Here is a 27,380-nt window from a genome sequence, read left to right on the forward strand (position 1 = left end):
TATGCAATAAAATGAGTAAATGTCACAGATATTTACCTGAGTCTTTACATAATAAATAACCACTGCTAACATACTGGGAGGATAATACTTCCCTTACTGAAGTTTTCTTTTCAATTTCTGGACATGAAAGTTGAAAGTCCCTCTCCCCCTGCAGGAGATGTTCAGTGTAGAGTCACTGGCATGTTTGATACTGTCTATAAGCTTATTGAAAATCAACTCATCTGGGCATAAAAATTAGGATTCTTAATAATTAGGATTCTTATTTATCATGGATAATTCAATATAGAAGATAATAAAGGATGTTAATTAACAATTCTTGTAGCTTACCTATTTGCCCTTTAATCATGCTTTGCGTGGATTAATAACAATGTGCTTGATAATTCTAAGCACATACCATCTGGCCGTTCAGAATTATAATAAAGTATTAGAAGGAAGGTATCCTAAGATTTTATTAGTTGAGTCTGATGCACAAAGTGAAATAACCCAGTGTTTTCAAATTAACGTAATTCTTTGTCTTAGCAACTGCATTTATTTATTTACCTTCTTTCTAGCAGTACACTCGTCATCACTGGAAGAAATTTTTCGAATCTTATGTATCCAGTGGGTTCTTCCTCCTCCACCTAAATGTCCATAGAGAGCCATTTATTCATTCAACAAATATATTCAGCAGCGACTTTCTCCAAGCACTATGCCAAATGCTGAGATATGATAGGGAGCAGGGACTATAAATTTATGAAAGCACAATGAAGTGACGGAGCAACAATCTGTAAGAGCATGTAAGAAAGGAAACTCTTTTAGACCAGGAGATCAGGGATGCCATTCATGAAGAAATAATACTCGAGCTGGTTTATCAAGGATGAGCGGAAGGTAATGAGATAAAGACAGCAGGGAAGAGACTCTGTGTCACAGAGAGGAAATTACACGCACTGAGACTCAGTGTGACAAACCAGAGGCTGTGAGGCTGGAGCACAGAGGAGGAGGAGGAGGAGAATGTTTCCAGGTGAGCCTGGAGAGAGACAGGGGTCAGACCTTGCACGGCCTTATCACCAAGAAAGTGACTTTGGAGAGGGGTGGGGCCTTGGTGTGTGCCACACCTTCTGGGGGCAAGACACAATTGCAAGAGGGACTTTACCTAACAAATGCAATCAGTGTAACCTGGCTTATTGTACCCTCAATGAATCCCCAACAATAAAAAAAAAAAAAAAGTAAGTGACTTTGGTTGTTATCTTGCCAATGGGAAATCACTGAAGGTCTCGTCCACATGTGCTTTGAAAGACTGCAGTGGTTGAGAGTGAGGCAGCTTCTTCCACAGTAAAAGCAGATAGGATGAGGGCTTGGGGTGCAGAGGCAGCCATGAAGAGAGAAGTTGATGGTTTCAAGGAATAATTAAGAAGTAAAACTGATAGACCTGGTGCTGCATCCATTATGGGTAAGGAAGAGAGAGAGTGGTAGCAAGGATGGCTCCCAGGATTCTGACTTGCATAACTGCCTTTCCCCAAGATGACGAACGCTAAATGGGGGACCTGGTTAGGGGACCAATCACTATCTCGAGGACCTTCCTGTAGCTCAAACCACTATAATATTTATTCGAGTCAGACTGTTTATAAGCTGTAAATTCTCTGCTCCCTTTCAAATAGCCTATTAAAAGACTCATAGATCCCAATTCAACACATGAGCTTTTAATAGATTTATTCTTTGAGCAACAAAATACAAAACCTATAGGATGCTGGTAAGTAGAAAACACTGTCATCCAAATGACAACTAGTTTTTAATGTTTATACTAGATTCACATGCAGGGTGAGTGGAGCCCTCAGTACACTATCAGCAGATAAAATTTAATCCACTTAATGACAGAGTGATGTGCTCCGCAATTCCTGAGTCCATACATGAACAACTCTCTTCAGCAGCCTCTGGGTCAAAGGTGAACATTTTGCAAATTGACATTCACATGGCTCTGATGCACTTGAGTAGCACTCTGCAACTCCTGACCCCAGAGCCTCTCACAAATAAAATGTCAATATCAGGAGATTACCTATGATGTCATAATTTAATAACTTTAAAATTAAAATCTTGAGTTGTTATTCTGATTTTGCAGAAATTTGCTCCAGAAGCATGAGCAGTGGTCACCTCCCATTCCTCCACCCATAACAGACCACTCTAGAGCAGTCTCAAACTTCAAAGATCAAAACCCCTCTTTATCTTATAAGCATCCTCATCAATCTAAAACGGCTTTTAGGTTGTCCAGGGGAAAACTAGACAGCTCTATAATGTTGTCTCCATCATGTAAGAATTCACTAATGGCACATATGTGCCTCATATCACTTCCCCGGGTTCCCTCACAACTCACAAACCTTCATTGATCACTGCGGTGAAAACTGCATATCATTCTTGCCTAGTAGATCTTTGCGGAGCCAAAATTACATGAAAATAAGTTAAAACAACATATCCAACTAATCAGAATAGCAGAAGAGGCATTTTCTTTGGCATTTTTTAAAAGCAGTATAATGAATAAACAGTGGCCTATAGTTAAAATGTAAGAAAAATGGTTAAGTCCATCTTTAACCTGGGGAGAAATTATGCAAGTCCTTCTATGACCCAACACTGTCCTCTAGAGGCCATATTTAATCTGTTCATTCATATAAAAACATAAGCAATGGTTTTATAGTTCTCTCCATAGACATCCTTCACATCTCTTGTTAGGTATAATCCAAGTTATTTCATTTTCTTTGTGTAGAGTATTGTATCTTTGATTTAATTCTCAGCTTGACTATTGTTGGTGTATATGAAGGTTACTGATTTGTGGACTACCACTACTGATTACTGGTAATCTTTAATCCATTTTGAGTTGACTTTTGTATATAGTGTGAGATAAAAATTCAATTCCATTATTCTCTGTATGGATATCAGTTTTCCAAACACCATTTATTACAGAGACTATTCTTTCCACATTACGTATTACTGTACTCTTATTGCAGATAAGTTGACCACACAGGCATAGGTTAATTTCTGGACTTTCTATTCTGTTCCAATAATCTATGTCTGTTACACACTTACACACTTTTGGTGGGAGTCTGTTTCTATGCTAGTACCACACTGTTTTGATTATTATTGCTTTGTAACATAATTTGTAATATAATTCCTCCATTATTAATTCTTACATTATGATGGCACACTTATTACAAATAATGAATCCATATTAACACATTATTATTCACCAAACTTTATTTAGATTTCATAAGTTTTTCTAAAACTCAGTGGGGGCTGTATTTGCTTTTGTTTTTGAGAGAGGGTCTCACTCTGTACTCAGCTAGAGTACAGTGGCACTATCATAACTGTAACCTCAAACTCCTAGGCTCAAGTGATTCTCCCATCTTGGCCTCCCAGAGTGCTAGGATTAGGCCTGAACCACCATAGCTGGCCCTAAATCCTTTTTTAAAATGTAGTATATCATCTGTCATAAAAGAGAAATAAGCCAGGTGTGGTAGCTCATGCCTGTAATCCCAGCTCTTTGGGAGGTTGAAGAGTTTGAAACTAGTCTGGCAACATTCTCTACAATAAATAAAAAAATTAGCCGAGCATGGTGGTATGTGCCTATGGTCCCAGTTACTCTGGAGGCTGAGGCAAGAGGACTGTTTGAGCCTAGGAGTTAAAGGCTGCAGTGAGATACCATCAGGCCATTGCTCTCTGGCCTGGGCAGTGGCATGAGACTTTACCTCTTAAAAAGAGAGAGAAATAGAAAAGAAATTAGAAGAATAGGGTAGACTAGCACTTCTAGTAATCTGGAAACAGGTGGGAAGAGCTCAAGGATAGGGGATGGTTCTATTATTTCTGGTACAGGACAAGATAGGTAACTTTGTAAGAAAAGACAAGAACACTAAAAATGTGATGCAATGGTGACTTAATATGATTATTTAAGTCCATAAATTTAAATGCCTTTAGGATTTAATATCAAATATTGAACCATACTCCTTTTTTGTGTGTAGAAAGAGAGAGCACACACATGAGCACATTATGGGTTGTATTGTGTCCCCCAAAATTTAGATGTTGAAGTCCCAATCCCAACACCTCAGATTGTGATCTTATATGGAGACAGGGTATTTACAGAAATAATCAAATTAAAATGAGGTCATTAGGGTGGCCCCTAAATCAATTATGACTGACATATTTGGACACAGGCAGCCACACAAGGAGAATGACAGGTGAACCTCATTTCTAGTATCTACCTTACAGGCTGCACATGTAGGTTACACGGGATGTGACACGGAGATAGTACATGCTTTGTGAGCGGTGCAAATCTATGACCAAAATGATATTTCTACCAGTAGTGCACACACTTCTATGACATGTAATGACATTTCTTCCTAAAGCAGTGGTTCTCAACCTGTGGGTTGTGACCCCTTTTTAAAAATGAAAAAACATTGCAGCATTAGGAAGGTTGAGAACCACTGTCCTAAAGCATCAATCTCTAGGGCTCAAATTTCAGGCTCACCATATAAACCTGACTGTTTACACAGAAGTCTGGCCTTGCTGCCTCTTTGTAAAATGCCATGTGAAATGTGGCAATTAAACAAAATAATGCATTAAATTGCTAAGCACATGGAATACCTTGTCCCTGGCCCCTTGTCACCTCACCCCACGTCTCGAGGACAGGCCATGTGGCTGAGCAGTAATGCCTCCTCCTCTGCTGTTTCCTTGCTTGCCTCTTTGGACTGAAAACAGATGGGAAATAACAGACACCCTCCATACTCTACACCCCTCCTCTTCAATAGACAAAAACAAAACAAATACATCCTGCCTGCAAACACGAACAAGGGAAAAGTAAATTAAATCTACTCCATTTCTTCTAAGAGGAGGGACAATGTACTGAAAAGGAGGTAATAATTTGGAAGTAACCTGGGCAGCATGTATAAATGGTTAAGGGAATAAAACCTCTTTGTGGGAAGATTCCCCATGTGCAGCCCACTCAAAGCACCATTTCCAGTGAATTCATCTTAATAGTGTGCCAGCAGATGTTTGCTTGGATGACCAAGGCCCTGGTACGCCTGGCTGCTCTTCCTCCAAAGAATTATAGTGGAGCAGGGGACCTGAAGAAAATATACTGCCTTCATTGCCACACAAAGGGGCCCCACATAACCGAGTCTCCCACAGTGCCTTCAAGCATTCACAATCTCTGCATCCTCTTCCCCAGCAGAGACGTCTCAATAAATCCATACATGCTGTAAGATTTTTAAAAAATAACAACATTGATCTAAGCCTTAAAGCGTGCAGCAAATACTGTTTCTCACTCTTCTCTGGTTGAAGTCAATTTCCTTAATCTATTTTGAATGTGGGGTAATACAGGCACAGGGAGGTTAAGTGCAGATTTGAGGTCGTCAGAGTTAGTCAGGTGTTTTGATGAGGTCACAGCCCAGACTTCTTTGCTCCATTCCTATAGAGAAATCACCAGGCCATCTCTTTTCTCATTACAGCATTATTTATTTTAATGCTGAGCTCAGGGAATAGACCCAATAAAACACACAGTGAAAATTCATTTCTCCCCAGTGACATAATAATCAGTCAATAAACTGAACTATTTCATGCTTCACAAAAAACAAGATGATATCGGTAGTTAAGAAGCTTTATTAAGCATCTACATTTCAACCAGTTCCAGGTCACCAAAAAAGATATACACAATGAGTACTAAAAAATATAAAAACTGTAAGATAGGGCCAGGCGTGGTGGCTCACACCTATAATCCTATCCTCTGGGAGGCCAAGGCAGGTGGATTGCTTGAGCTCAGGAGTCTACTGTGGGTGATAAAGTGAAACTCTGTCTCTACAAAAAAAAAAAGGATGTACACTCTCCATCTTTTTTTTTGCAATTTTTGGCCAGGGGCCAGGCTTGAACCCGCCACCTCCAGTATATGGGGCTGGTGCCCAACTCCTTTGAGCTACAGGCACCGCCCTAAAGTCTCCATCTTTTTAGTGGCTGAATAGTATTCCATGGTATACATACACCACAGCTTGTTAATCCATTCCTGGATTGATGGGAATTTAGGTTGTTTCCACATTTTGGCAATTGTAAATTGAGCTGCAGTAAATAGTCTCATGTAAATATCCTTATGGTAAAATGATTTTTTTTCTTCTGGGTAGATGCCTAGCAAAGAGATTGCAAGATCAAATGGGAGGTCTAATCTGAGTTCTTTGAGGATTATCCTTGCTTTCCTCCAAAGAGGTTATGTTAGTTTATAGTCCCACCAACGGTGTAAAAGTGTTCCCTTCTCTCCAAATTCACACCAGCATATGCAGCTTTGGGACTTTGTGATGTGGGCCATTCTCACTGGGATTAAGTGATTTCTCACGGTGGTTTTGATTTGCATTTCTCTGATCATCAGGGACAATGAGCATTTTTTCAAATGTATGTTAGCTGTCACGGTAGGTATCAAGGTGATCACACCTCTCCACAACCACAAAATCCTGGGCTCAAGTGATCCTCCTGCCTCAGCCTACTGAGTAGCTGGGACTACAAGTGCCTGCCACCACACCTAGCAATTTTTTCTATTTTTTAAAGAGATAGGGTCTTGTTCTTTCTCAGTCTGGCCTCAAACTCCTGAGTTCAAGCTATCGCCCACCTCAGCCTACTAGAGTGCTAGGATTACAACAGGTGTGAGCTACCACACCCAGCCTATTTATTTAAAATTTTTGTAATATGAGTATTATTTTTACAGTAAAAATTTTGAAATAAAAAAATTGTGTTAGTCTACTGTAATCGTTATTTGTGTTTTGGGTTTTTTTTTTGTTTGGTTGGTTTTTTTGAAGCCTACACCACCATGCCTGGCTAGTTTTTTCTACTTTTAGTAGAGGTGGGGTCTCGCCCTTGTTCAGGCTGCTCTGAATTCCTGACCTCAAGCAATCCACCCGCCTCAGCCTCCCAGAGTGCTAGGATTGCAGGCTTGAACCACCGCACCCAGCCCATGTTCTATATAAAAATAAATTTTATTTACTTAATAGAGGAAAAATCCACTTTTACAGATTTCCCTGGATCCTGTTTTCTTCCTGCTAATCACTGGTTTAGCACCATTTACTGTACTATTTTTTTTTCCAATTACAAATAAGCATTATTTTTAGTATATTCATTATTCTTTTTACAACATATTTGCCGATTTCCACTCAAAAATAATGGTTGGTAACTATCACTAGGTAATCTCCAAGTACTACCAAGTCTATAATTCTTTAACTCCATCATCTAAAATAGACAAAATTAGAGCAGCTCTGTTCATTCTCCTGCCTTCCCCAATGCCAGGATGTGTAGGAACAATAACAGATAAAATATTTCATATCATCAACTACTTCAAAATAAGAAAATAATTACTCCCACCTTTTCTCATTTTCCAAGAAGTTTAATACAAATTCTGAATAATGTGAAATCTCAGGGAACCCCTAGAACCACAATGATGTGATAAAGGTGATCCCACTTCACAGGAAAGTAGATTACATGGATCTTGCTCTACTAAGTAAAAAGCCATTTTGGAAGTTTCAAAGAAAAAAAATTCTGAGGATATTGAACCAGTTAAAAATAATGAGAAAGAGTGATTTGAGACCTTTGAAGCTTGTGGTATGTCTGGTATGGTATGGCACTTCTCATTCAAGATCAAAAAGTGTGAGGTCCATTTTACCCCCAGGGATGCTTAAAAAAAAAAAAAAGAAAAGAAAAAGTGTAGAAAATGATTCAGTAGCATCATTACATTGTTTTTACTGGTTACTAGAGAGTATCAATTACACTTTGACATCATGAAGGCTATAAATTTAACATTAAATCATTAATCATTATATAAAGATATGTAAAATTCTATTGAACATTTATTTGCAGGTTTCTTCATTTAGCTAAATGAGTAGGGATTGAATATGATCTCAAATACTAAATATACATGTATTGAAAACTTTGCTTCGGCCAGCATGGTGGCTTATGCCTGTAATCCCAAGAGTCTAGAAGGCTGAGGCAGGTGGACAGCTTGAACTCAGGAGTTCAAGACCCACCTGAGCAAGAGAGAGACCCCATCTCTGCTAAAAACAGAAAAACTAGCCAAGCATTGTGGAGGTGCCTGTAGTCCCAGATACTCAGGAGGCTGAGGCAAGAAGGGTCACTTGAGCCCAGGAGTTTGAGGTTGCTATGAGCTACAACACCACTGTACTCAAGCCTGGGGCAACAGAGTAAGACTCTGTCTCAAAAACAAAAACAAGAGAGCAAAAAATAAGCTACTGGACATTAAAAGCACAACAGAAATGGAAAACCTGATAAAAACATCAGAAGACAAAGTTCAAGAAATCTACCAGAGAGAACAAAAAGATAGAGATGGAAAACAGGAGCGTGAAAAATAAAGACATTAAAAGATGAGTCTGGAAACACACAATGATAATAGGAATTCCAAAAGAGAGAACAAAGAAAATGAGCAGTAGTTAGAAGTCATCAACAAAATAATTGTAAGAAAATTTCCTGGAAAAAAAATATATAAGTCACCAAGGCTGCAAACTCCCACCAGATACCTAACACATTAGATATAGATACACACACAAGGGAAACCATTGTGAAATTATAAACACTGGAGAGAAAAGAGACAGTAGAGTGCCGTGGCGTCACAGCCCACAGCAACCTTAAACTCTTGGGCTCAAGCAATCCTCTTGCCTCACCCTCCCAAGTAGCTGGGACTACAGGGACCTGCCACATCACCCAGCTATTTTTAGAGATGGGGTCTCACTCTTGCTCAGTCTGGTCTTGACCTCCTAAGCTCAGGAAATCTACCTGCCTCTGCCTCCCAGAGAGCTAAGATTACAGGTGTGAATGCCTTTAAAACTCTTTCTGAAGACCTTTAAAAAAACCAAAACACATTGAATATAAAAAAATACACTGAATGCAGAATTCTATGCCCCAGCAAACAAATAGACTTTCAAACACACACAATCTCAAAAATTTTACCTCCAAGTCACTCTTTTTTCAAGAAGCCATCTAAGAATGTGCCAAAATGCTATAGGAACTAGAAAGAGAGAAACTTGGGATATAGAGAAATCCAACTTAGCAGAGGGAAAACAGAGATTCCCAGGAATATCATAGTGATCCCAGAATGACAGCTGTGCACCAGATGCCGATGTCAACCATACCATATTGAAGTTGGTTGCCTAAAGAGACAAGGATGTTGAGGGCTATCATTACCGGGATCTCCCTGCCATGGAATCATCTTTTTATCTAAGGACAAGCCTGGCCCAGTTCTTATCCATCGCTCACCTCTCTTTACCAGGTACTGGTTAAGTTTTTGCTCACTCACCATGCCCCTACTCCTTGGATTTGATGAGGAACTTCATTTCATTCCTGGGTAGTTTTCTGCTTCGATCTAATCCTGAAAGCCAGAAGCAGGTCATGATAAGCTTAGAATGAAAGATACAGAGCAGCCAACTCCTTTTGGTCATATTCTATCGGACATAGAACCTGGTTCACATTGCAGCTTTTCCAGGTGCCAACTATGGCAACCACGAAGATGTACCTTTTAAATTTCCAACGGCCGGAAACATAATTGAATAATGCTCCCAGCTATCACTGAGCCAAGGCCACACTTCCTGTGGTCTTCTCCTAGCTCTTAACTGAGGGTTAAATCTCAGCATAATCTGGCTGGGGAAGTGCTGGGCCTGATGAGGGAGGAAAGAGACTATACATTGAAACAGCAAAAGGAATTAGCTGGCCAGGACTAAAAGAGCTGAGAGTATCCCTGAGATTGGATGAGAGTGCTTGACCAAGAGGGCTGGAATACAGAACTGGATAAGCAAAAATTATCCACTTCAGGTACTTTCTCATGACACAAAATCTAATAATGTGCAAGAACCTTAGGAGACAGGGCAAAGTACTGCGAGGGTAACTCTTATACAGACCTGGAACAAGTGATAATAAGCACTGAGTGAAGCAGAAAAGCTGAGCTGATGGCTGGGCGCACTGGCTCATGCCTGTAATCCCAGTACTCTGGGAGGCCAAGGCAGGTGGATTGTTTGAGCTCACAAGTTCAACACCAGCCTGAGCAACAGTGAATATTAAGGATATAAAAAAAAATAGCTGGGCATTGTGGTGGGCGCCTGTAGTCCCAGCTACTTGGGAGGCTGAAGGAAGAGAATCACTTCAGCCCAAAAGTTTGAGGTTGCTGTGAGCTATGATGCCACAGCACTCTACTGAGGACGACAAAATGAGACTGACTCAAAAAAAAAAAAAACTGAGTTGACAGAAGTGGGTACTTTTAAGTCACAAAACCCACCCAGAGAGGAGCTTAGACAACACACCGTTCACTATCAGCATCAGTCATGTGCCCAGAAGGGAACCAGCATCACCAGGCTCTGTGATGGCGCCCTCTGCAGGCAGGATTAACCAGAGCACAGACCTGGGCTTGTTAAATCCATGCAATGATTTGCTGGCCAATCCCTGCAACCTAGGTAATAAAAGCCAGACAGAGTTGTTTAACCACAGACGCTAAGAGACTTCATATAACAGTAAGTAAAGTTGAAGAGGCAGCCACAGGGAATTATGGAAATGGTTAATAGAGCACAGCATATTTAAGAGCAAAATGGGTAGCTAACAGGGTATTGCTTAATGTCTACATCCTAAAAAGGGCAGGAATGGGGAAGTGGAGGCTATGAATGGTCATGCCAAAAGAGAGTCATAATCCTTACACAGTTCCTAAACCTGAGTCAACAATCTTACCAACATGAGTCTTATTTTCAAAGATCTTTTAGTTCTCCTTTGTAATTAGTTTAAATCCTCCCTAATTCCACTTAGGTTTGAACTTCAAAGGATATACATTTTTACCTATGGAAACAGAGTGCTGGGCTATGCCTCAGAGAGCTCCTCCCAGGCCTGGGGCTCTCTCCTTGGAAGTGGGCAGACCCCCAGGGAAACATTCCAGGTGAGGAAGGTCTAGGCCTAAGTAGAGCAGAGGAACAAGCACTCGCCCCAGCCCTTTATCCACCTGCAATAGCTATGCAGGACCCACCTACCTGCTCCTGGGGCCATCTCCCACTGGAGTGTCCAGGGCTGGGCCAGGGACAGCCTGCCCACAGAACACAGCCTACCCCAAGGCCCTGGGTCAGCCCTAAAGCAGGAGGACAGCTGGAAGCAACTGGGTGAGGGGCCCTGTCCTGCCACTGACCAGCCAAGGTTGCATAGAAAGCCATTCACTACCCACTGGGGCTGGGTCATGGGCAGTAACAATTTGGGAAGAGAGGGGCAAGGCAGTCAGTGAGATAGGGGTTTGGGGGAGGAGCCCCTCCAAAGAAGCACAGCCCTGTCCACAAGTCACTGTGAGAGAGTCACTCCTAGTTACAGGTACCACACCAGTGTCTGGCCCGCCCATGTCATGCTCAACACACAGAAGCCCCTGCATTCCAGCCTGTCTAGGGCTATGTGAGGAAGGTCCTTGACACGGTGCTCACAAAAGCTGTTTCCCACAATGCCTAATAATGTGGCAAGGACCTTAGGAGACAGGGCAAACTACTGCAAGGGTAACTCTTACAGACCTGGACCAAGTGATACAAGCACTGAGTGAAGCAGAAAAGCTGAGCTGATGGCTGGGCTGATGGCCTAGAAGCTGCATCACCTCCACGTGCAAGTGCTTATTGCCTACCATTATGAGACCCATGTCCATGAGGACCTGGGTGCTGATGAGCAGGTAGGGAACCAGGTTTCTATCCAGTAGCACTGGACTTGATGCTGACACCAGCCCACATGGGGACTGTGACCACCCAACATACATTTAAATGGTTTTATATCTGACACTATTACAGAACATTTAACAATATCTGATATGTACCCTTAGATGTTTACTTTACTATTATGGAGCTTTGATTTTTAAATGTATTTAAATATATTAAATATTAAATGTATTAGGGTGGCACCTGTGGCTCAGTGGGTAGGGCGTCGGCCCCCTATACTGAGGGTGGCGGGTTCGAACCTGGCCCTGGCCAAACTGCAACAAAAAAATAGCCGGGCGTTCTGATAGGCACCTGTAGTCCCAGCTATTTGGGAGGCTGAAGCAAGAGAATTGCCTAAGCCCAAGAGTTGGAGGTTGCTGTGAGCTGTGACACCACAGCACTCTACCAAGGGTGATAAAGTGAGACAGAGTCTCACTTTTTTTTTTCTAAAAAAAAAAAAAAAAAATTAAATGTATTTAAATCTGTACAAATATGCATGTATATATAATTTTCCCCTCTTATTTCCTTGGGAATATTCAAAAAGAGCAGTCATGCTCAAAGCTGTTTAAGTATATTACTAGAATTTAATTAGAAGTAATTGTGTTGGTATTCAAATATAGAAAAAAAACTATCCTCACTGCTCCATAATTGTTCTAAATATCTGTAATTTTCACTGGTTGCATCAATGTGCCTAAGGAAAAGGATAAAAATAAAACAAAACTTTGGGATCTAAGTATCCACAATGGCTAAGTGCCCCAAATAGTGGGTTATTTTGGTAGAGAGCCACCTGCAGCGCAAACCCAAATGTGTGCCGAGTGCCCACCAAGTAACAGTTGATTCCTCACAGTTATTAAATTTAATCCCCATAAAACCCTTGATATTATTATACTCCTTTTGCAGATGTAGAACTAAGTTTTGAAGGATTAAGCAGCTTATTGAGAGCCCTATCATTTAAGTGGTAGTTGTAGGGTTTGAACCCAGATCTTCTGATACTAGAGGTGGCATTTGTTTTACTTTGGCATAGAAACCTACAGATTGAAAGTTGGGCAAACTTTTTCTGTAAAGGGCCAAAAAGTACATATTTTAAGCTCTGCAAGCCTTTCTGTTGCAACTATTAACTCTGCCCTTATAGTGAGAAAATAGCCACAGATAGTACATAAAGACTTTAACCATGTTTCAAATAATTTTATTTACTTTTTTTTTTTTTATTGTTTGGGATTCATTGAGGGTACAAAGAGTACGGTTATACTGATTTAATACAACTTAATTTACAAACACAGGCAATGGGCTGAATTTGGCCAGGGGCCATGATTTGCTCATTTCTGATAGAAGTTAAAACATACAAATGACTGACTAGGTTCTCAAGAGTCTCTTTTTCTGACCTTCAGAGGCTTTTTTTTTTTTGATACAGAGTCTCAAGCTGTTGCCCTGGGTAGAGTGCTATGGAATTCATAGCTCACAGCAACCTCCAACTCTTGAGCTCAAGCAATCTTCTTGCCTCAGTTTTTCTATTTTTTAGTAGAGACGGGGTCTTGCTTTTGCTCAGGCTGGTCTTGAACTCATGAGCTCTGCCTCAGCCTCCCAGAGTGCTAGAATTACAGATGTGAGCCACTGTGCCGGGTCTCAGAGGCATTTTTTATTACTGCTCTGCTTACCCTACTGAATATGCAATAATTATGATTTAACTGTAAATTCATCTTCTTGTTTCTATCTCTTCCACAGGGCCAGCCTGCTTCTCCCTAACACCAATTCCAGTATTGTGGTTAACAACACTTTAAGACAGCAGCTATTTTTTTTTTAAGTGTTAAGTACCAATTCAGGAAAAATAAGCTTTCCCACTACACTTGGTAAAAAAAAGCTTTATTGAATCCCCAAATGTAAAAACAATGTATTCTTAAAACTTATATTCCTTTATCAAATATTTTCAGAGTCATCTTTCTAATTTTCCATTCCTCAACTTTATACAGTTTGGCATAGAAACCATGCAAACCATGTCTTCTAGGGGCCAGATACAGTAGCTCATGCTTATAATCCCAGCATTTTGGGAGGCTGAGGAAGGAACATTGCTTGAGGCCAGGATTTCAAGACCAGCCTGGGCAACATAATGAGAGACCATGTCTCTAGAAAAACTATAAAAATATTAGCCAGGTTGCGGGGGGGGGGGGGCAGAGAAAGATGGCAGACCAGAAGGATCATTCAGGTGAGCTCTCCTAAAACAACTGTGGAAAAAGAGAGAACCTAGCCATACCTAGTGTGGGGACCTTATCCAGAGTCATAGCTTAGGGAGCACAGCAAGGAGGTGGTGAGCTGGATGCAACATATGACCTGGAGAAGTGGAAATCTAATGAATTAGGCAAGGGACTGAGACCTTCTGGGATTGGCTGGCAGCCCAGGGAGGGCAGGAAGTCTTTCTGGAGTTTTCAGTTGTTGGGGAAAGCTATGCATTGAGTGGAAAGCTTGGAAGAGTGGACAGTATACAACAACCAGATTTGACATAGGTTTGGTAGCTGGAGAGGCAGCCATACTGAGAAGGTCTCAGCAGGCAGGGGGCTGCCATTATGGGAAGGTCATGAGAAGGTCTTAACAGGGGCCCAAAGCAAAGCTGTCTTAATTCCACCTGCCAGGATCAGAACTCTACTCTTGGGACAGACTGAGGGACTCCTGCACTCCACAGGCACTGGAGTTAGGAGCTGCTATGAGACCTGCCCCTGAAGGATTCTTGTGAGCTTAAAGATCCCAACCCAGCAGTGTCTGAATGCTGAGGAAACAATCAGGCAATCACCAAAGGCAACTAAGTTTAGAATAAGAACCATAGAGGTTGCTGGCTGTGTGCTCTGCTAAAAAACCCACAGTGCCACCTGGTGTCCCAGTGACACAATGCAGCATACTGTCATCAAGAGCAAGGACTTCTGTTGGAAACAAAGGAGGCAGTGAGAAGTAAAAATGACGACAAGGGGCTGAACAAGAGGAAAGAACACATGAGGAGGAACCAACTGAAAAATTTGGGCAATGTGAAAAACCAAAACAGAGGAATGCCCCTAAGGGGCCATAAAGTACCTACCGCAGAAGGCTCTACCTATAAATAATTAATGGACTTGACAGAAAGAATTTAAAATATGGATGATAAAGACAATTAAAAGAATGGACGAGAAAATGGAAAGACAGAAACAAAAGTCAGATGAGAGATGTATAGAATACAGAAAGCTCCTTATGCTGGAGCTTAAGGAAATGAAGGAGACAATCAGGGAATAAGATGCAGCAGAAAGTATCAAAAATAGGTTAGACCATGGAGAAGAAGAAAGAGCCTCAGTGCTAGAGGAGAAAGTTTTCAAGTTAAATAATGGTTCCCAAATTATTTATGAGATCAGCCTTGGCCATGCCAATGCCAGTGTCTACCGAGGTCAGAGTTCATTCCTGAAGGTTGGGGATGATGTCAATTTTTAACTCTTTACCACTGTCCAACTTGGAAGGATCTGTCAGGCTGTCATAACAAATCTTGTCCAAGGCAGCAGAAGCATTAAGAATCAACTCTCAAAGGAAAATTTCCTTGTTGGAATAGAAGGTATTGATGATAAGAGACATGAGCTGGGCAATTTCTGCCTGAAAGACAAAAGTCTCCATCTCCTCCTCTCCACATTGCACTTCTTCAGGCATCTTAAAGAAATAGGGCTACAAGTACTAGGAATCAGGTGAGTCGGGGCTTTGTGACTCGCATACCACACTACAGCTACTCGAGGGTGACTACCAAAAGCAGTCTTAAGAGGGAAATTTATCACATTAGATGCCTACATTCAAAAAACAGAAATAGAGCACATCAACATATTCATGAACCATTTTATGTAATTAGAAAAAGAAGAGTATCTAATTCCAAACCCAGCAGAAGAAAACAAATAACCGAAATTAAATCAGAGATGAATTAAATTGAAAACAAAAGAATCATTCAGAAAATTAATCAAAAAGTTGGTTTTTTGAAAAAATAAATACATAAACCTTTAGCCAGACTAACTAGAAATAAAAAAGTAAAATCTCTAATAACCTCAATTAGAAACAATAAAGGGGAAATAACAACAGATGCCACAGAGATATAAGAAATCATCTCTGAGTACTACAAAAAACTCTATGCCCAGAAATTTGACAATGTGGAGGAAATGGATCAATACCTGAAATCACACCCTCTCCCTAGACTCAATCAAGAAGAAATAGATCTCTTGATATATGCAAGTAACAGCTAAGATGAGAAGCTAATCAATGATACGCACTGAATTCAAGAAATGAGATTGAAGAAACAATAAAAAAATCTCCCAACAAAAAAAATTCCTGGTCCAGACATTCCAGAATTCTGTCAAACCTTCAAAGAAGAGCTTATACCTGGCATACTGCAGAAATTATTCAAAAAAATTGAGAAGGAAGGAATCTTCCCCAACATGATATACAAAGCAAACATCACCCTGATACCAAAACCAGGAAAAGATGAATTTCGCACCAATTTCACTAATGAATATAGATGTAAAAATTGTCAATAAAATCTTAGCCAATAGATTACAGATGCACATTAAAAAAAATCAGTCATCACGATCAAATAGGTTTCATCCCAGGGAAAGAAGGCTGGTTTAACATATGTGAGTTCATAATTCACCGTATCAACAGAAGCAAAAAACAAAGACCATATGATTCTTTCAATAGATGTAGAAAAAGCATTTGATACAATTCAGCATCCTTTTCTAATTAGAACACTTAAGAATTTAGGCATAGGTGGCACATTTCTGAATCTGATTGAAGTCATCTATGACAAACCCACAGCTAATATTATACTGAATGGAGTAAAACTGAAAGCTTTTCCACTTAGAACTAGAACCAGACAAGGTTGTCCTCTATCACCACAACTATTCAACATAGTGCTGGAAGTTCTAGTCAAACTAGAACTTCAAGAGAAGGAAAATCAGGCAAGAGAAGGAAATAAAGGGCATCCAAATGGGGGCAGAGGACATCAAACTCTAGCTTTTTGCCAAAGGACATCAAACTCTCGCTCTTTGCCAACAATATGATCTTATACTTAGAGAATACTAAAGACTCAACCACAAGACTCCTGGAAGTGATCAAATATACAGCAATGTCTGAGGATACAAAATCAATGTACACAAATCAGTAGCCTTTGTATATGTGAGTAACAGCCAAGGTGAGAAGCTAATCAAGGACACAATTCCCTTCATAGTAGCTTCAAAAAAAAAGAAAAGAAAGAAATACCTAGGAATATACCTAACAAAAGAGGTGAAGGACCTCTACAAAGAAAATTATGAAACCCTAAGAAAAGAAATAGTAAAAGATAACAAATGAAGAACACACCATGCTCATGGCTGGGAAGAATCAACATTGTGAAGATGTCTATACTATCCAAAGCAATCTACAGATTCAATGCCATCCCCATTAAAATACCATCATCATACTTTCTATTTTTTTTTTTTTTTTTTTGTAGAGACAGAGTCTCACTTCATGGCCCTCGGTAGAGTGCCATGGCATCACACAGCTCACAGCAACCTCCAACTCCTGGGTTTAAGCGATTCTCTTGCCTCAGCCTCCCAAGCAGCTGGGACTACAGGTGCCCGCCACAATGCCCAGCTATTTTTTGGTTGCAGTTCAGCCGGGGCCGGGTTTGAACCCGCCGCCCTCGGTATATGGGGCCGGCGCCTTACCAACTGAGCCACAGGTGCCGCCCACCATCATCATACTTTCAAGACTTGGAAAAATAATTCTTTGTTTGTATGGAACCAGAAGAAACTCCATATAGCCAAGGCAGTTGTTAGTAATAAAAACAAAGCCAGGAACATCAGCCCATATCACAAAGTCTTAAATCTGCAGATGCTGGCATGGATACGGAGAGAAGGGAACACTTTTGCACTGCTAGTGCAACTGCAAACTAATATAGCCTTTTTGGAAGAAAGTACTGAGAATCCTCAAAAGAACTCAAATTAGAACTCCCATTTGATCTTGCAATCCCTTTATTAGGCATCTACCCAGAAGAAAAAAAATCCTTTTATCATAAGGACATTTGCACTAGACGGTTTATCACAGCTCAATTCATAATTGCCAAAATGTGGAAACAGCTGAATGTCCACCAACCCAAGAATGGATTAATAAGCTGTGGTGTATGTATATCGTGGAATACTATTCAGCCACTAAAAAAGATGGAGACTTTACATGTTTTGTATTAACCTGGATGGAGGTGGAACACATTCTTCTTAGTAAAGCATCACAAGAATTTTGAAGTAAGAATCCAATGTACCGTATTCTAATATGAAGGCAAGAGATCAGCTAATAAAGGGGGGGGGTATAGGGAAATGAGCAAATGGGCAGGAGAAAGGGGGTTCGGGGGGTCACAGTGTATTGCACATCTCTCGGCGGTGGACACAATTATAAGAGGGACTTTATCTAACAAATGCAATCAGTGTAACCTAATTTTTTTGTACCCTCAATGAATCCCAAACAATAAAAAAAAATTTAGCCAGGTGTAGTGGTGTGTGTTTATAGTTGTAGTTATGTGGAAGCTGAGGCAGGAGGATCACGTGAGCCTAGGAGCTTGAGGCTACAGTGAACGATGGTTGTACCACTGCACTCCAGCCTGGGCAACAGATTAAGACCCTGTCTGTAAAAACAAAAACAAACTTACGAGGTTTTTGTTTCTAGTCCTTATCTTAAACATTATTGTTGTTATTAAATTTTAAGCCTTTTTAATTTTGTGAAGGCAAAAAAATGGAAATCTAATAAACATGTGTATATGTAAAAATAAAAAAATAAAAAACACATCTTCTCATTTATCTTTGAAGCATACTTTGAAGTGGGTATTATTATTATAGAAAAACCTACACTCACAGAGGTTGACTCCCATTAAGTCACAATTCCTTCTCTTAAATTTAACACTGAACAAGTACTATGCTAGGAGTAAGGAATAAGGAGACAATTAAAGTCCCCACTAGGTGCCTTTCTTCTTTCTCCTCTTTGTTATACTCCACCCTAGAAGCTAGATAAGCAGTTCTGAAGATTCTTCTCCTACGGGTGGTCCAGGTAGCTGTTTCCCTTTAAGGTCTCTGTTAAAATGAAAGCTACACATGAAATTAGATGAGAAACCTTTCTGGAATACCAAACAGAGTATGACGCACTGTGATCTTAAGGTGCTTCTCCACTGCTTTGTGGAAAAATTCTCCAGGGACTCATCTACGCTATTATAGTCATTTAAAAAAATTATGAGAGTATTTGGTCAATAAGAAGTTAGTTCTTATTATCACGTTCTGTTTACTACTTGTTCTGAAACTTAGTTTTATTGCCCCAAATAAATATAAATTCCTTGTAGTCTCTGTTTCTGTTCCTGTTGAAACAACATTTTTTACATTATTTTCATCTGCCAATAGCCTTTCTGCATATGGTTGGTCCCTTGTGTCTACTGATGTTTCTTCAACTAATTTTAAAGAAAGGATAGTTTCTCTTTTTTTTAATTTTTTTAAATGAAATTCTATTGTTTATTTTGTTGCTGTTGTCATTGCAGTTTGGCCAGGGCTGGGTTTGAACCTGCCACCCTGGGTATGTGGGGCCAGCACCCTACTCACTGAGCCACAGGCACCACCCAAGACAGGATAGTTTCTAAAGTGGGTTCTTCATTTGGTCAATTGTGTTATTTGTTCATAGGCATTTTTTCAAGATCTGATCTTAATTCTTTCAGATCTTACTGGTCACTAATATGCAAAGCTACACAGCTGTCCTATTATCTTCACTGAGCCCCTCAAGTAGTCTGGGGTATTTTTAAGTTTCAGAGAAGGACTGTTGCGAATTACAAAGAGTAGCTGTCACATAGATGGGCTTCTGAAAGAAAACTTTCTTAGCCCACTTACCTCTGCAATCAGATCTTGCAGCTCTCCCTCACTGGGGCAGCATCCTAATGACCTGATGATTGTGCCAATCTCTCTGGGGAAAACAAAGGTTATCAATAATTTTAGAATATAAACTCTGAAAAGGCAAGTGCTATGTTTCTCGAAATTATTTCAGAGAAAATGGATCGTAGCAAACCAAATAACTCAGATATTGCTTCATGATTATAAAAGATGCTTTCTGGGAAAAGAAAAAGGCAGACAAGTGAACCAAAGACGATGAAAGAAATGTTTTCACTCACTGGCAAATGCAAGCCTTGCCTGGCCAAAATCAAAAAGTGCTAGAAAGGGAATAGAAAGGAGAGATGGGGAAGTAGGAAAAGGAATGTCATCCACTGATTTTAAGTGGTACTTAACTCTTTTGAGCCCCAGTTTCCACATCTGTAAAATGGGCATGATGATGTTGACCCAGGGGTTTTTAGGTGAAGTTTACATTAGTATCACAGTGCTTAAAAGCATGGCCTCTGATGCCAAACTGGCAGGGTTCAAATCCCACTCTGACTTGCAGGTTACCTGCCCATCACTTGCCTTTTTCTGTCCATAAATATCTGGCCATGTGGTAACTCTGGTGTCACCCTTTACCTAGTCTGTTTGAGGGGGATACCTGATTCTCAAATCATTCTTTGCTAATTACACTCTGTTAAATTTATCTGTCAATGCCTGCTTCTTTTTTACGTTTGAACAAAATGTGGCTACTAGAAAATTTAAATTTTCTATGTAAACTCCTTTCAGATAGCGCTTCATAGGGAACAGCTGCTATCATGACTCAGATTTTGAGAAGAGAGGCAAATATAAAGAAAATTAGAATTACATAGTACTCTGTCAGCACATAAACCCTCTGTGCCTCTCTGAGAAACTTAAACAATATTTAAATAGTTTTTCTTTATTTTATTTTTGTTGTTGTTGTTGTAGTTTGGCCAGGGTCACATTCAAACCCACCACCCCTGGTATATGGGGCTGGTGCCCTACTCGCTGAGCCACAGGCGCCACCCCTATTTAAATTGTTTTTTAATGTTTTGGGGATATTGGATTGTGGTTTTTCTCTAATGTTAACACTAGACCCAAGGTAGCCATTTTATATTCAGGTTACTTAAGTACTTTAATATATATGATATCATGACATAAATTCCCATACTTTATATTTGCTTAATACTTTATTTGCACAATATTTGGAAAGTAGTTTCACATATACCATCTTACTTGATCTTCCTAATAGTCCTGTCTTAGTTACATAGGTAATATTATTCCAACACACAGATAAATAAACTGAAACTTAGAAAGGATAAATGACTTGCCCAAGGTTGCACAGCTAGGAAGTGGCAGCACTAAAGTTAAAATAATTCCAGATCCCATTCAGTCAACAGAACAAACATGAGTGCTCAGTATGTGCCAGAGAGTATGCTAGGAGCTAAGGATACAGTAATGAATAAGCTAAAAATTGTCATTGCACTCATGGAATTTCTGCTCTAACAGAGAATGAAACGAATAAACAAGCTTTTAACATAAAGGAGATAAATCATAGCTGTGTACATTAATGCAATCATGGGGTACAATGTGCTGGTTTTATATACAATTTGAAATGTTTTCATCGAACTGGTTAACATAGCCTTCATGGCATTTTCTTAGTTATTGTGTTCAGACATTTATATTCTACATTTAGTACGTTTCACCTGTACCCTTCTAAGATGCACCGTAGGTGTGGTTGGTTTTTAAATGTTTAAGACCAGGAAGATATGAGCACATTTTAATGCTAAGGAAGTGAGCCGGTGCAAGGCTGGAGACTGGTGAGGGTATTGTTCACTGAGTAACTTAACGAGTAAGTGGGCTTCCTGGGAAAGTGGGAAGGCCTGAGCCAGGCACCCAGTGCTCAGTGTCCCTGCAGCCACTCCCCTCCTAGGTCCTGCCACCTACACGTTGCTACGTGTGAGAGCACGGCCCGTCTTCCCTACAGACTAATGGAATTCCCCTCTTCCTCTTCCCACATCCCCTTGCAGAACCTGTCACCATCCTCTTCTCAGCTAACTTAGCTAGATGGTCTCATTTTGCCTACGTAGACCACAGAAAACAAAGTCTATGCAATGTCTTCTGGGCATCAGGCAACTTCTGTCTACTCCTGAATCCAAAGGCCTGACTTATACAAGGGAAACAGCAAGGATTCTTTTGGTGATGGGCCTACAGTGGCCTAAAGACCAACACCATGACTGCCTCCAGAACTGACCCTATTCTCCTCTAACTGACCTGCTAGCTCAGCTCTCTTTCCCTCTTTTCCTGACACTGGACAAAGTTTCCTCCTCCCGTGCAAAGCTAATCTCTTCCTTTGAGGTCTGGGGATTTGGAAGCGGTGCTAAGGCTCCCTGTGGCTGAGCTGGCCTAGAGGAAGTGGTCACGACTCCAGCCTCAAGTCTGGACAGCCTGTCAGTTCAGTGGTTTTCCTCTTTCCTCTTTCCCCCTGAAGACTGCAGTAGTGTTGGGGTCCCAGTACAGAAACTTCTTCACTTAACATCCTGGGTTATGTTCTTGGAAACTCCGACTTTTAAGCAAAAAGATGTACAATGACATAATTTTGTTATTAACATTACAGTGAAATTTTTCAAGGACTTGCTGCAAGTCCTTGAAAAGTTGCTTTGTTTAAAGTCAGTGTCCAAAAACCTATCAACATTGAGAGGAACTTTTGTACAATATAAGAGAGGAAAAGAAAGAGCCACAAAAACAGCTCATATTGAACTTTTTACTAATCTTGACAAGTAGGGAAGTGGGACTTGGTTGCACTCAAAATGGAAAGAAATGTGACTAATTTATAACCTCAACTCTTACGGTGCAGTTCTTATCGGTATCTCTAGCATGTGCTTTGGAAATGGGATGATGAAGAAACTGTCATGTGAAGACTTCTCTTTCCTCTGTGTAGTAAAAGGTCTCTGCCAAGAGTGAAAGGGAAAGGAAAAAAGAGGAGTCTTAGCTGTTTCCAGGCTCTCTCCAGCACTTAACCATCACCAGGACTTGCCTCTCCAGCACACGTATGTCAAGATGACAAGCCCTGTCCTTGCTCTCACATTATGCACCTGCGCTCCTTCTACATAGATACTGTCCACATGCCCCTCCATTCTTCTCCATCTTGCACAGATCTCCCTTGGGACTAACCTCTATTTTTGCATCAGCCTCCCTGGCCTCAGGCTTCCTCTCAGACTTAACACAAAGCACAGCATTGCAGCCTTCTAGTGCTGTGTAACAAGCTGACCAAAACACAGTAGCTCAATCAGTAATGATTTACTATTTTTCATGACTCTGTGGGTTGACTGGATGGTTCCTTATTGGTTGTGCCTAGGCTCACTCACGCAGTTATGTTTAGCAGTTAATTAATCTATACACGGCTGCTTAATACTGTACAGCCAGCCGTTATCACCACCCTGAATCCTGCCTACTCTGTCAATCTACAACCCTGAATATCTCTAATTTTCATTTCCTCTGCTCCTACAAAGTACTGCTGGAAGAAAACAGTTAACAGAATAAAACATGACCTGTTGTGGGCCATCCAGTGTCAACTGTGTCCTGGCCGTGGCCCACAATACTTCCCTTCATGTCCTGTTGATTTCCTACTCTACAGGTAGGGGCGCTCAGTCATGGCGGAATAAAAAGTGCTCTTCCTTCGTCAAGCAGTCCCGCTTCATTTTTCTTCGTTGCAGTCTTGGCTCTTGTTCTTACCACACTTCCCTTTCCCTCTCAGCATCTCCATTCTTTTCTTTAGTAGCTGCTTCCTCTTCTGTCTTAAATTTTTCAAGTATCTTCTTTATGTTGAAAAATAAATTGTTAGGCGCTTCACTACCTCTAACCATTCTATTTCTCTGCTTCCTTTCACTAATCATAAGATTTCTTTCTTTCTTTTTATTTTTTATTTTTGCAGTTTTTGGCCTGGGCCGGGTTTGAACCCACCACCTCTGGTATATGGGGCTGGCACTCTACTCCTTGAGCCCCAGGTGCCACCCCTAATCACAAGATTTCTTCCAAATTACTTACCGTGTAACTGTCAACTCCATTTTCCACCATAAGCCTAATCCGTTTGCAGAATTCTGCCATCACTAGCTCTCCACTCCATGTCTCCCTCCCACTCCCTCTTTTCCTTCCTCAACTCTATCTCCCTCTCTTCCTCCTATAATCCCCTCACTGCCACCTGTCCCCAATCCCCTGATTGCAAGATGATCTCTATGGTTTAAAACATTATAGAAAACAGAGTATTATTACAGAATAAGCAAAATCTTAGATTTGGACAAACAGAAGATCAGTGGTGGCCTTAAAAAGAGTGCTTGCAGAGGAGAAGGGAGGAAAAACCCCAAAGAGAGTCAGCGGTAAGAAAATTTAAATCATAAGTATAGAACACCATTGAGGCTATTAAAGAGTATGGACATCATAACCAAGAGCTAACAGTTCCACAGCGTGAGTCATCATTCTGGCACAGGACATGGATTAACTCATGGAATCCTCACAACAACCTAGGAGGTACTACTATTATTATCCCCATTTTACAGATGAGAAAGCTAAAGCCCAAGATGTTACATTACTTGTCAGCGATCATAAATAGCCAATATATTCAAGCAATGACTTCTTCAGGACTAGGGAAATCTAAGTAAGAGCTGGGAAGAAGTCTGACAAGAGGGATGAATATAAAATGAGATGAGTGGCTGGGTGCAAAGTACCATAACCTCAGTACTTTGGGAGGCCAAGGCAGGAGGATCACTTGAGGCCAGCCTGGGCAACATAGCAAGAAAAGAAATTATCTGGACGTGGTGGTGTGCACCTGTAGTCCCAGATACTTGAGAGGTTGAGGCAGGAAGATGGCTTGAGGTCAGGCTGCGGTGAGCTGTGACTGTACCACTGCACTCCAGCTTGGGAAACAAATGAGACCGTATCTCAAAAAAAAGGAAAAGAAGGAAAGAAGAGAGGAAGGAGCGAAAGAACAAAGGAAGGAAGGAGAAAATGGAGATGGGAACAGAAACAAGGTTGCTCATAATGTGAAAGTAGATAAATTAGCTTTCTGGCTTGGGAATGGACATCTCTTCTAAGACTCCTAGTAATAGTCCCCATCTCTCTCAAATCCCTTATACCAGTATCATGATCTTTACAAAAGTCAGAAAAAAATATCTTCTGGCCATCAGATTAGTATTAGTAGAATACAACTGTATTCTACTATAGCATTTTATTATGTGTGCCAGGCTCTGTTTTAAAGTGCTTTAAATATTTTTATTCACTTATTCCTCACAAAAGTTCTGAGAGATGGGTACTATTATTTCACAGATTAAAAAAAACCTAAACCACAGAAATGTTAAGTTTTTCCCAAACCATAACACTAGTAAACAGTGGAAATGGGATTTAAACACACCGAGCCTGAGATCCATGCTACTAACCACTCCCACAGTTGCCCCTCTCCAGTACCACCTGGGCACTTAGACTGAAAGGAGAACTCTCACTGTGACAGGTGCCTCCAAGTAAAGGCGTGGATCTTCCACTGCATGGGACACAAACTGATTACTCAAGGGACAAATGTGGCCCCCAGTTGAGTCTAAGGCATACAGACTGGCATGACTACTGTCCTATACTCTGGTTCCCGTGTTTATATTACAGGCTGTCCCTGTAAGAATTTGTGTTTATCACTCCTGTAAAATGTCAGTTTTGTGCTGGTTAGGATTTATCTGCAAGAAGAAGGGGAATGAGCCAAATGACATCTTAATCCAAGTTTCTGCCTCTAAGATTATTTTTATGAATACACACAGAGACTAAGCCTGCATTTCAGGAAAAGGTTACAATGTTTACAGCTTACTGTCAAATAGTCCAGCAAAATGGAGATGATGATCATAACAACAATACTAAAATGTATAAATGTGTATGTGTGTGTGCATTATATACACACACGTACTAAACGCAGAGACACAGAAAGGGGGAAGAATACACAGCTATGATTTAATTTTAAAAAGAGAAGAAAAACAATAACATGCAGTGAAGAAATACAGCAGACACTACCTTCACCATGGCATCTCCGTTACCAATACAACAGAGGGAAAAATTGACATACTATGCCTTCTGGTATTTAGAAGAACAAAACAACATCTCTGGGGTGTTCTTGACAAAAATACATAAATGGAGTATAATTATAAGGTAAGATTAGCCCTACTCAAATGAAGGCACATTCTACAAAGTAACAGATTAACAATCATCAAAAGAGTCATGTAAGATAATGAAAAATGGCGGACAGGGTGTGGTGGGAGCCTATAATTCCAGCTAGTTAGGAGGCTGAGGCAAGAGAATTGCTTGTCCCCAAGAGTTTGAGGTTGCTTGAGCTATGGTGCCAACACACTCTACCAAGGGCCACAAAGTGAGACTCTGTCTCGAAAAGAAAAGAAGACAATGAAAAACCAAATAACTATTTCAGATACAAATGACCAAAAGAAATATGGAAATTATGACAACATACATCCTACATCCCTAGACCAGCAAAGGGATACTAGTGACACAAGTGACAATTTATTAAGTGTATAATTAAATATTTTATATTGTTTATATTAACATTATAATTTTGAAAGTTTTCCAGTAGCTATGTAAGACAATATTCTTATTTTCTTTGCAAACACATAAGAGTTTATGTTTAGAGATCAATGAATGGCAAATACAGGTTACACTCAAAAGTTTCAAACAAAACAATTATAAATTCTAAAGCAAATGTGATAACACATAATATCTGAAAGAAAGGTGTATCGGGATCTTTGTATTAATTTTTCCAGTTTTTTAGTCTGAAAGTACTGTGCTTGGAGAAGAACATTTTCTTTTTCATCAATCTATTTACACGTGTAAACACATACAGTGCTTATGTACATTTCTGTGTATATGTGTATAGGCATACATATTGTACAATACATATCCCTGCTGAATGTAGGTAAAAGAATATAAAAATTCTTTACACCATTTTTGCAAGTTTTCTGTCAGATTATTTCAAAATAAAAAGTTTTAAAATGTAAAAAAAAAAAAGAAAGGGGGAATGGGGGAGAAAGAGAGAAAGCAAAGCCAAGCAGCAAAGTGTTAATAACTGGTGAATCTCAGTAAAAGCACACAGGAGTTCAGTGTACTAGTCTTACAATTTACAAGTTCAAAATTTTTTTAAATAAAAAGGTTTTACTAAAAAAAAGGCTCGGTGCCTGTAGCACAGTGGTTATGACGCCAGCCACATGCACTGAGGCTGGTGGGTTTGAATCTAGCCTGGCCAGCTGAACAACAATGACAACTTCAACAAAAAAACAGCCAGGCATTGTGGCGGGCGCCTGTAGTCCCAGCTACTTGGGAGGCTGAGGCAAGAGAATAGCTTAAGCCCAAGAGTTTGAGATTGCTCTGAGCTGTGACGCCAGGGCCCTCTACCAAGGGTGACAAAGTGAGACTCTCTCTCAAAAAAAAAGGAAAAAAACAACAAAATAAACATACTTCATTTTCAGCAATTAAAACCAAAGTAATAACAAATGATAATAGAAACCCTATCACATATAAACTATTTATAAAAGAATTTACTTTTGTGTTATACTATTTATGTCACTTTGGCTTGAAAAGTGATTATTAAAGATGCCTTAATCCTCGGTTTCATAATACAATGTTAGTTACAATATTTTTACTGAGTAAAATGAAACCTGGCAATAGTGGATACATCTAAAATATTGTTTTATGAAATAAAAGTGGAAGTGAAGCTAGATGTAAGTCTACAATTCCTTGCAGCTAAAAGTACAGTTGACCTTTG

The 27,380-nt window shown here is 40.1% G+C and overlaps 1 protein-coding gene across 2 annotated transcripts in view; it reads right to left on the bottom strand.

The window, feature by feature from the left end:
• The window catches only part of EFCAB2 (EF-hand calcium binding domain 2), a 108,370-nt gene that overhangs the window by 14,922 nt on the left and 66,068 nt on the right, over positions 1-27,380 (bottom strand). For both annotated transcript variants that reach the window (XM_053607807.1, XM_053607806.1), the window contains exons 3-4: positions 19,580-19,652; positions 541-620 (exon numbers count right to left, since the gene is read on the bottom strand). In XM_053607807.1, the coding sequence (XP_053463782.1) occupies positions 541-620; positions 19,580-19,652 (153 nt within the window). The remainder of the gene's footprint in view (positions 1-540; positions 621-19,579; positions 19,653-27,380) is intronic.

This window comes from Nycticebus coucang, chromosome 10 (assembly GCF_027406575.1).
Source record: "Nycticebus coucang isolate mNycCou1 chromosome 10, mNycCou1.pri, whole genome shotgun sequence".
Lineage (NCBI taxonomy): Eukaryota > Metazoa > Chordata > Mammalia > Primates > Lorisidae > Nycticebus > Nycticebus coucang.